This window comes from Catharus ustulatus, chromosome 10, assembly GCF_009819885.2.
Source record: "Catharus ustulatus isolate bCatUst1 chromosome 10, bCatUst1.pri.v2, whole genome shotgun sequence".
Classification (NCBI taxonomy): domain Eukaryota; kingdom Metazoa; phylum Chordata; class Aves; order Passeriformes; family Turdidae; genus Catharus; species Catharus ustulatus.
The window spans coordinates 5349219-5359957 of NC_046230.1; the positions used below are offsets into that span (position 1 = coordinate 5349219).

Below are 10739 nucleotides of genomic sequence, written 5' to 3' on the forward strand. Positions count from 1 at the left end.
CAGGTTCTGGGAACAGGCAGTGGGTTTTTTTCTGAATACTGCAGGGATCAATATGCAGAGAGCAAGTGCAGAGGTTGTAGCACCCCAAATGCCCTTTTGTGGGGCATTTCAGGGGCATTTCAGGGGCACTGCCCACTGGGTCAGTGCATACAGGTCTCCCAGCCCATGTGTCTGGAGGACACGATGTCCCCTCCCCGGGATGGGGGACAGCAGTGGAGGCAAAGCTCAGCTGGGCCCCTTGCACTCCCTGCTCTTCCCACCCCTGCTGCACCAGCTCAGCCTCAGCTGGAGGAGAGCAGGGAATTTGTCATCCTTGGGCTGCTGCTGACGCCCCACCGGAGCCTGGGGTCCCCTGCAGGTCCAGGTGGAGATTCTATCCCAGCCTGAGCCAGATGGGCCTGGCTTTGTCATCCCCCAGGACAAGGCACAAGCCCTCAGCAGCACCACCCATCTCTCAGAGCATCCTTCGAGCTCAAACCCCAGGAAATGTCCCTGACACCCCGCATTTGCCAGCATACAGCCCATGTTTGCTGAAGAGTCACTTTGGGGAATTTTCAGCTATGGGGAATGTGCAGCATTTTCTCCAGGGAGGTATTTACAGCTCGAGGGGATTTTGTGACCAGGAATATCCTGGGGATGGAAAATCTGAGAAGTGAAGTGGGGGGTGTGGGTCTGACTTTGGACACCTCTACTGCCTCCCACACCCCCCAGCAATCCCAATAAACATGCCCGTGTCCCTGTCCCTGCCCGTGTCCCTGCCCCTGCCCGTATCCTGCCCGTGTCCCTGCCCGTGTCCTTGTCCCTGTCCGTGTCCCTGTCTCTGCCCCTGTCCCTGTCGCTGCCCCTGTCGCTGTCCCTGTCTCTGTCGCTGCCGCTGTCGCTGCCCGTGTCCCTGTCCCTGTCCCTGTCCGTGTCCTGCCCGTGTCCCTGCCCCTGCCCGTGTCCCTGCCCCTGCCCGTGTCCTGCCCGTGTCCCTGCCCCTGCCCGTGTCCCTGTCCCTGCCCGTGTCCCTGCCCCTGCCCGTGTCCTGCCCGTGTCCCTGCCCCTGCCCGTGTCCCTGTCCCTGCCCCTGCCCGTGTCCCTGTCCCTGCCCGTGTCCCTGTCCCTGTCACTGTCCCTGTCCCTGCCCCTGTCCCTGTGTCCTGTCCCTGTCCCTGCCCATGTCCCTGTCCCTGCCCCTGTCCCTGTCACTGTCCCTGTCCCTGCCCCTGTCCCTGTGTCCCTGCCCGTGTCCCTGTCCCTGTCCCTGCCCCTGCCCCTGTCCCTGTGTCCTGTCCCTGCCCATGTCCCTGCCCCTGTCCCTGTCCCTGCCCCTGTCCCTGTGTCCTGTCCCTGTCACTGTCCCTGTCCCTGCCCCTGTCCCTGCCCGTGTCCCTGTCCCTGCCCCTGTCCCTGTGTCCTGTCCCTGTCCCTGCCCATGTCCCTGTCCCTGCCCCTGTCCCTGTCACTGTCCCTGTCCCTGCCCCTGTCCCTGTGTCCCTGCCCATGTCCCTGTCCCTGTCCCTGCCCATGCCCATGTCCCTGTCACTGCCCCTGTCCCTGCCCGTGTCCCTGCCCCTGTCCCTGTCCCTGCCCGTGTCCCTGTCCCTGTCCCTACCCGTGTCCCTGTCCCTGCCCGTGTCCCTGTCCCTGTCCCTGCCCGTGTCCCTGTCCCTGTCCCTGCCCGTGTCCCTGTCCCTGCCCGTGTCCCTGTCCCTGTCCCTGTTCCTGTCCCTGCCCGTGTCCCTGCCCATGCTCATGTCCCTGTCCCTACCCGTGTCCCTGTCCCTGCCCGTGTCCCTGTCCCTGTCCCTGTCCCTGTCCCTGCCCGTGTCCCTGCTAGGTGGTGGTGTTGCATTGCAGCCAGCTCGGGACTGCTCCCAGCGAGAGCTCTTGTTTATGCTTGGCACGAATAGAGTGACTGTCCCCTTGAAATCCCCGTGCCAGGCGCTGCCGTGCCCTCCCACCCCCGCCTTCCCTCCCCTGGGAAATGTGGCACAGGAAAGGCTGCTGGGGAGGCAGATTTGCTGGAGAGATCCTAAAAAGCGGCCTCAGAGGTGGGAGCAGGGAAGTTCTGCCTCCACCATCCCACTGCCTCTCAGAGGGGGATTTTTCCAGTTGTGTGGGTTTTTACTGCTGTTTGGGTTGCTCTACCCATACAAATAAAACAATTTTTGAGCAGTAATTGTGTCCCTGGAGCAGCTCAGGGCTGGTGGCACTGGAAGGACAGATACTCTGGCCCACAGGCTGTCCAGCTTTTCCTCCAGCACATCCTCCAGGATGGGGTGGCACTGCAGGGCTCTCTGCAGGGCTCTCTGCAGGGCTTCCAGCCTCCCTGAGGTGAGTGCAGCAAGGACTGGGCAGGGGATGAGGGGACCCTTCTCCCCCTTGATGGGTCCCAGCAGTCCCAGAGCAAGGAACTCCTTGTTCCCACATCCCCATCCCCATCCCATCCCATCCCATCCCATCCCATCCCATCCCATCCCCATCCCCATCCCCATCCCCATCCCCATCCCCATCCCCATCCCATCCCATCCCATCCCCACAACCCCTGAGCCCAATGCCAGCTTCATGCTGCTGCTCTGGGGACAGGGATTGTCCCAGCTCCAGCACCACCTGATGGATCTGCACAGCACCACTTTGGTCACCCCCTTTTGGGTCCCTGCAGTGACAAAAGGCCTGAGGGGGTCATGGAAGCAAGTTTTGATCAGCACCTGTTTTTCCTGCATGGAAAGCATGGACACAGCTGTCCCTTTGGGGTGGCACCTGTCCTTGGAGAACAACCTCTGACCTCGAGGCCACTGGCTGGAGGATGTCCAAGGGTCACAGTGCCCCCCTTGGGTCAGCCAAGCCTGGTTTAGGACTGGTTTTATTTTCTGCCTGCATTAGGAAGCAGAAATTCTCCATTTCCTTGCCCTGGACTGCAGTGAAGGATCCACAGCACATAGCCATTAGCAGAGTTGGAAGGGGGAAAGCTCACCCCTTTGCTGTGAAAAATGATGGGAATCTCATGGAAATCTCATTCCTTTGGGATCAGGCTGTGATGCCCAGGGATATATTTAGTTTGTGAGCTGTGCTGATGTGGAAGGACTGGAGTGTCCAGCCCATGGCTCGTGTGAGGGAGGCACAGCCAGCTCCCTGCAGGGTCTCCATGGCTGCTAGAGAGAGACACTGAGAGGAGATTGTGCTCTGAAGGGAAGGAAGTTATGGAAAATGTATCTACATCCAAACTGATTCACTCAAAGGGCCATCATCGCCTTCAGCTTTGTTTGCTGAGAGCAGTTGGATCTGTAAGGAAACAGACTGGCCATCACAGATCATTTTTTTGTAATTTTTGGCAATTTTTCCTCTCTCTGCAGAATATTATTATGAAATGCATTCAAAACCAAAGAGAAGAGAGTGAATTGAGCACGGAGATTCCCCAAGAGCTGTGTCCCTTCAGCTGAGCACACCTGAGAGGGGCCAGCTACCCCCTGCACAATCACCTGGCCATCAGATGGGACTGTCACACCCCATGTGTCACTCAGGTCTGATGACAAGGAAAAGATGCTCTCAACTGGAATTTAAAGCCTTGCTCTGATGGATGACACCCCGGTGGGTGACTCTGCTGACGATTTTCATGTGATACTTTGTGTTTAATGAGTGCCAAATAGAGTAAAACATCACAGGATGGGCTTGAAATGGGGCTTGAAATCAGGCTTGATCTAAGCTCAGCAAATATTTTACAGCTGCTTAGAGTTAAACGTCTGCTTAAATGCTCTTAATGAGCCAAGGACTCTTTTTTTTTTTTTCCATTATTATTATTTCACTTGTCTTCTTTTCCCAGGTGTTCATGGCCTTGGGCTGCTGCCCAGAATGGGAGATGAGGCAAAAAAGAAGATGGGAACATAGTAAAATGGGTTTGCAGCCACTCCCTCACCAGCCAGGGAAACCCTCTGGATTTTCATTCATCATTGGGATGTCTTCCAAAGGGCAGGTACAAAGTGACAATTTTGGGTCTTCTCACTGGCCATGGATAGGACACAACTTCAGTCGTTTCTGTGTTATTCCCCTTGATAATTTAATCATGGAATCCCAGACTGGTTTGGAGAGGACCTTAAAGCCCATTCTGCTCCACCCCCTGCCTTGGGCAGGGACACCTCCCAACATCCCAGGGTGTTCCAAGCCCTGTCCAGCCTTGAGGGTTTCTGGCAGCCATGGGCAGCCTCATCCATGCCCAGAGAGTAGATTTAGATGGGATATTGGGCAGGAATTGTTCCCTGTGAGGGTGGTGAGGCCCTGGCACAGGGTGCCCAGAGAAGCTGTGGCTGCCCCATCCCTGGAAGTGTCCAAGGCCAGGTTGGAGGGGTTTGGGGCAAGCTGGGACAGTGGGAGGTGTCCTGAGCTGAGAGCAGACATCCACAGAGCAGATGCTCCCAGAGCTGCCTGGATGTGTCCATCTCTATCCACAGGCATGTCCTGGAGGGCACAGGAGGACACGGGCACTGCTCACCTGCGCCCCTCAGCTGCCACCACCCAGGCAAATCCTCACTTGTTGAGAGACAGAGAGAAACTGGAGAGCAGAGATGAGGACAGGAGCAGTGTGTGGGTGGTCAAAAGGAGTGAGGAAGAATCAGGGCTGCCCATGTGGGGAACAGTGCTGGGAGGGAAATCCATGGGCAGGAAAACCCTGCTCTAACAGAGAGTGGAGCACAGCTAAACCAGAGGGGATGGCACCAGAGTGTGACACTCAGGCTGGGGCTGAGCCATGAGAGTGTCACACGAGGGAAGGGAGAGGAAAAGTGTTCCCTCGTGTCATGTCACTGCTCCAACAACCACCCTCGGCTTGGCACCACCTGGCCTCACGCTGGAGTGACTCTGGAGGGACACAGGAGCACATAAACCCTGTGTGCAGACGGCTCCCATCTCCCGCTGGATCCCAAATTCTGAGCTGCAGCCGGCTCAGCAGCTGCCGTGTTTGCAGGAGATAGCATTGTGCACATGGCAAACACTGGGTGACGGAGGCTGATCCCCACCTCTGCTCCCAGGTTAAAACCAGCTGTGCAGAGAGACTCGGCAGAGATCTGCAAGCTGGGCTTCTCTTTAGGGAACTGGGTGGGTTGGCATTATCCTGGAAAGAGAGTATCTGGAAGGGGATTGCTTACTGTTGGGATTAAATGGGATTTTTGCACAGCTGGACATGGGTGACCACCTCATGTTCGTTGAATTCCATTTATTTAAGATGGATTTGGGAACCTGTAGGGCCATCCCTATCCCTCCTTGGTGTCTCAGCATCCCCTTTCCAGGCACACATGCTACAGCTGGGATTGACCTGCGAGGATGGGGCAGAGCAGCCACTTCCTGGCAAAAGCCAAAGCAAAAGTGTGGGAGCACAAATCTTTGGAAACTGTGACTCATTTTCCAGGGAGAAGTGAGCTCAGAGGAGTGATGGCTTATGAACTTTTTTATTTTCACTCGCACTAAAGTCCCTCTCAAAAACGTAGGGTGTAAAGTCCATGTGAGGAAAACACCAGGAGAAGACACTGGTTTGGGCTTCTCCTCTTTTGCCCCAGAGGCTCCAGTCCAAACTGTTGTGCTTCCAACTTTTCTGACGTGGGAAGCTGCTGGTAGTTCCAAGAGGAGCAGAGACAACTTTCCTCCCGTAAGGCCATTCCTTTCTTTAGGAATTTTTCCCTTGCAGAAGCTCATGAAAATGCTCAAAGTCTGTCTGATTTGGGAAGGTTTGGTTCATGAGCACCTTTCAGGAAACAGAACTGAGTCTTGGAGGCTGCATCTGATGGATACCCACCACTGTTCTCAGCATCCCAAGGGAATAGGAGCGGTGGTTATGGAAAGTTCTTTATTTCTCCTGCAAAGGCGGATACCGACAGAGTCGGGGTTGTGCTTGGCTGGAACGATCACCCCTCTCCTCCTTGCTCCACGTCACTCAACATCCTCAGGGACTGGGAGATCCCTGTGCTTGGCATTCTGGATCAGGTCCTCGTAGGTGGTGGGGCAGTAAGTTTTGTAGAGTTTCTCAGCCAGGGTGTTGCTGCCGGCCACCACGACCTTGCGGTTGCGGTTCATGAAGTTCCACAGGTGCAGCGCGTAGGAGTGGTTGAAACTGGGGCTTTTATCCCACACCTGGTAGTACCGGCTCCAGGCTGGGTACGGGATGGGGTAGAAACGCTGGGGGTTGAGGAAGGAGATGTTCTGGCAGCTGTGGTCCTCAGTGCCTTGGAAATCCGTGAGGTTGCAGAGCGTTTTGAGCATCCTCGTCATCAGGAAGGGGCCCTGGTTGCCCCAGATGTTGCCGTTGTACTTGAGCACGAAGTTCTCCATGCAGTCCCAGATGAACTTGTGGCGCGCAGGGAAGCCGAAGATGCCGTTGCTGGAGAAGCGCGACTTCTGCGCGGCCAGGAAGCTGTCCTGGGGGATGGGCCGGATGGAGATCACGTCCGTGTCCATGTAGATGCCCCCGTACTTCCAGATGAGCGCCAGCCTGCTGGCGTCCGAGCTGACATGCACCCAGTTCTTCTCCTGCTCCGGGACCACCTGCGGGGAGGGAAAGGTGAGATGTGACGCTGCTGGCAGGGAACAGATCCAGTCCAGCTGCAAATGGCAGCACAAACCTGCGGCTGCACGGCTGGAAACGGCACTGACAGCTTCTGCTGCCTCCAGCCATCGGATTTTACTGGGATGAGATAAGGAGCCGGAGCAGAGCAGCGCTTTGTTCGCATTAGGAACGCAGGGACATTTCCCAGGTGGTTTGATGGCACCTACAGTGTTAAGCCAATGCCACCATGAGTCACTCACTGCTATTTCAGTGGGACACAACCCACTTAACACACTCCCGGATCCCTCCCAGCTCTTTGAACCGGGCTGCAGGCTTTTCATTGGTATTTGCTGACATTTGGAGTCATTTTTTCTCAGGAGAAGAAAGAGTTTGGAGGAAATCTGCCTGCCCTGCCCAAGCAGTTTGACCAAAGCTACTTGTGGGCAGTTTGCCAGGAGCTTTTTCCAGGGTGGAGCTGACCAGCTCCCACCTTGGCTTTGCATGTTGCTGTTACAGAACCTGAAATCTCTCCCCTATCTCTTATCTCCTGCAGGCTCCGTCAGAGCGAGGCAGCTCTATCAAGTGCTCAGGCAGCACATTTTGTTCAACCAGCTTCTGTTGGGGAAGATTATTAAGGCTGTTTTCTCAAAACACGTCTGCAATCTATTTTTACCGATGTTTCCTTTGCCAAAAAATCCAATTCTGCAGATAAGGCCGATCATGTATGCCATAAACACAGAGATGAACACACAGCGAAACGCGGCCAAAACGAATCTGTTCCCAACCAAAACAATAAAAGTCACTAACTTCACACAGTCCTGCATTCCTCATTCCTTTTAAAGGTGGAATTCCTTTTCTCACCCCCAGTTATGACTCCTTTCCTTGTTTTGACACTCACCTGGTTGTACCACTGGAGCAGAGGGGTCTCCTGGAAGACTGTTTCCATCTGGAGAGGGAAAATGAAGACATTCTTCATGGAAGACAGGAGGGAGAAGGCTGCGTAGCTGGTGTTCATGTCCAAGGCTGTCTCGTTGGTGAGTCCCCTCATGAAGAGGATGATGGGCCTGTCCTGGTAAATCCGGGCAGCGGATTCCACGGAGCACGACACCAGCGGGGGCGGCTCCAGGCGCTCCGTGGTCTCCAGGAAAATGATGCTTTTGCCAAGGTTCAGCACCTGCTCAGGTGTCAGGTAGTGCTGGGCCATGGGCAAGTAGGAGAAGACACAGCTGGACAAGAGGGAGATCTCGTACAAAATGCCCGAGACAAAGCAGAAGCAGAGGCATATCTGGATTTTCCTCAACATTCTTTCTTTCCTGGAGCGTTTGGGGGCATGCCTCCGACATGGGTGCTAAGGAGAGACAAGGAACAGCAAAAGGAGGAGCCAGTTATTGCTCAGCAGGACTGGGAAATGGAGGGACATGGCTTTGGACAGCGGAAGGTGAAGTTTGGTGACAAGCCTGGTGACAATCCCTCTGTGGGTACAGAGGGCTCCTTCCCCTGGAATGAAGACCTAGGGCAGGGGAACCAGGAGAGGTCTTGGAGAAGGGATGGGGAGCTGTGTCCCATGGCACAGGCACGGGCTTGGCAGAGAGGGAAGGACCCAGGGAAGGCAGGTGAGAAGGTCACCATGCCACGGCACGGAGCCCCAAGAGCATCCCTGGGGCAGAGTGGTGTGGGGAACTGCTCCCAAGCACTGCAGTGCCATTCCAACACACACTGATTCCATGTGCCAGGGAATCAGGTGCCCACGGGGGCTGTGAGGGGGAAGGTTGTGATGACAGTTCAGGGTGTGTCACCGAGAGCTAAAACATCAGCATGCCAAAGGCTTTTTCCCAGTCCATCCCTTCTGCTAACACTTCAGCCCTGGGGGATGTGAGGGATTTGTGTGCTGCAGGATGGAGTCCAGGATGGACCAGAGAGAAGCAGATGAGGATAGAAAGTGTATGGTTTCACACAAGGAAGGAATTATGACCTACCCGGATTATAGTCCTGACAAGTCTACATTTCCAGCACCTTCTCTTGCCCTGGCGCTGACTCGTGGACTCCTGCAAAGCCCAGCTCCTTGGTGAGGACACCCAAACCGTCTGGAGCATGCAAAGGGATTTCTGGAGGCGTGAGAATGGTGCACGGGGGAAAACCAGCTCTGCTGCTGGCTCAGTCTCAGTGCCAGGAGAGGTGTGGGATCCACCTGAAAGCACAAAGAAGGGGTTGGTGAGACAGCTCCCCCTCCCATCAGGACATGAGGCCATACAGCCACCGGGAGCTCGTGCTGATGAGAGGCAGGATGGAATGGGATCTGCACTGCACTGTCTGGTGACACAAGGGAATTCCCTCCCAAAATAACACCTAATTGCACCTGAGTGGCTCTGCAGGAACCACCAGGGTCCACCTGGTATGACAACCCAATGTCCAAGAGGCCCTGAAAGTGCCTGGGCTTGATTGATTGAAAGGAATGGCAGGAAACACAGCTCTGTGTGCTGGGATAATTAATGAGCCTCATTCCGTGTCACCCTTCCAGAATACAGATAAGTCTGGAGCGGAGCAAACCCCATGGAAATTCCCTGCCAGAGCTGAGCTTGCACTTGGAGCTGTGGCAGCTCCCCATCCATTTCTCAGAGCTGGATCTCATCAAATTAAATATTAAAGCAGTGCCTGTTCCCATCAGTGCTGCTTCCTGTGCTGAATGACAGATTTTGTTGTTTTCCCTTCCAACTGCCCAGGGTTTCTCATCACATCCTGGGTTCCCAGGACAGCACAGGAGTTTGGGAAGAAATTCTTGGGTGTGAGGGTGGTTAGGCCTGACACAGGTTGCCCAGAGCAGCTGTAGCTGGCCCATCCCTGGAAGTGCTCAAGGCCAGGTTGGAGCACCCTGGGCTAGAGGGAGGTGTCCCTGCCCACGGCAGGGGTGGCACTGGATGAGCTTTAAGCTCCCCTCCAACACAAACCTTTCTGGGATTCCATATTCCATGTAAATTTTCCCAATCCCATTCCCAGTTTCTCTCGTTGTCCCTGCACTCTACACTCTGCTGTGAGTGGCAGCAGCTGGGGCCTCCCTGCAGATACGGAATTGGAACGGAAGACAGGGAATGGAGAGCAAATATCCGCGGTTTGGAAGGGCCGTGCTGCAGATAAGGCAGCCTGTGCTGCCCCGTGGGGCTCAGGTGGACACACATGTCCAGCCCAGCCCCACAGGGCTCAGGGACACCAGCACTGACATTAAAATAAACTACAGTGCCCAATCTCCCAATTTCCTCCCGCCTTTCCCACCTGCCTCTCAATCTCAGGCAGATGCAGTTAATTTACTCTGGTCCTTTGAAAAGAAAACAGAAAGAAGAAGTTGCTCCCTGGCAGCACTGTCAGAATCTTGGCTTGGCCAGATTTTCAGGCATCTAGTTGTTGGGTTTTTTCCAGCCCAGAGTGGTTGGGGTTGGAAGGGACCTTAGAGCTCATTTTGTTCCAACCCCCTTCCACCGGAGTTCACAGCCCTTTAGACTCCAGGGCCAGGAAAGCTCAGGGGGATCCTTCCAGTCTGACCTGGGTCATCCCAATGCTAGGGGCACCCAAAGGTGCTCCTGTACCCCTAAGGCAGGAACACCTTCCACTAGCCCAGGGTGCTCCAAGCCCCATCCAAGCTGGCTGGGAACACTTCCAGAGATCCAGGGGCAGCCACAGCATCTCTGGGCACCCTGTGCCAGGGCCCCATCATCCTCACAGGAAGGAATTCCTTCCCAAATCCCATCTAACATGTGGCAGTTAAAGCCATTCCCGGCCCTGCCACTCCATGTCCCTGTAAATCATTCCTGCTGCTGCTCTGTGCCAACCAGGGACTGGAGTCCTTCTGATGCTTTTTAAATCTCGATGCCACTCTCCTGAAGCAGAAACCCCTGGCTTTGCTTTGATTAGAGCTGGGACCATGAGGACATTGCCATTACTGGATTCATATTTCTCCTTTGATGGCCGACAGATCCGATGTCTCAGGTCTTTATGAGCAGCCCAGCAAAGCCGTGCTGGCAATAGTCCTTCACATTTAAAACAGTCTGGGAGGCATTTTATTTGCAAATTGTGGGCAGAGAATGAGGAGCCACTCCAACAGCTCCCTGCTCTGTGCACGACATTGTGAAGAGAAACACGCATCTTCATCGGCTCATTCCGGGAAATTGTTTTGCTTGGTTGGTTTTCCAAAACCCCTGTGTGGCGAGTTATGAATTCTCATCACATTTGACCT

At 55.1% G+C, this 10739-nt stretch overlaps 1 protein-coding gene across 1 annotated transcript; it reads right to left on the reverse strand.

Moving 5' to 3' along the window:
• Positions 1-5901: 5901 nt before the first annotated feature.
• Positions 5902-8667, reverse strand: A4GNT (alpha-1,4-N-acetylglucosaminyltransferase). The gene is made up of 3 exons (XM_033069186.1): positions 8491-8667; positions 7413-7862; positions 5902-6513 (listed from the first exon to the last, which is right to left on the reverse strand). The coding sequence occupies exons 1-3, from the start codon at positions 8605-8607 to the stop codon at positions 5902-5904; spliced, it is 1179 nt and encodes a 392-aa protein (XP_032925077.1). The 5' UTR covers positions 8608-8667.
• Positions 8668-10739: the final 2072 nt, after the last annotated feature.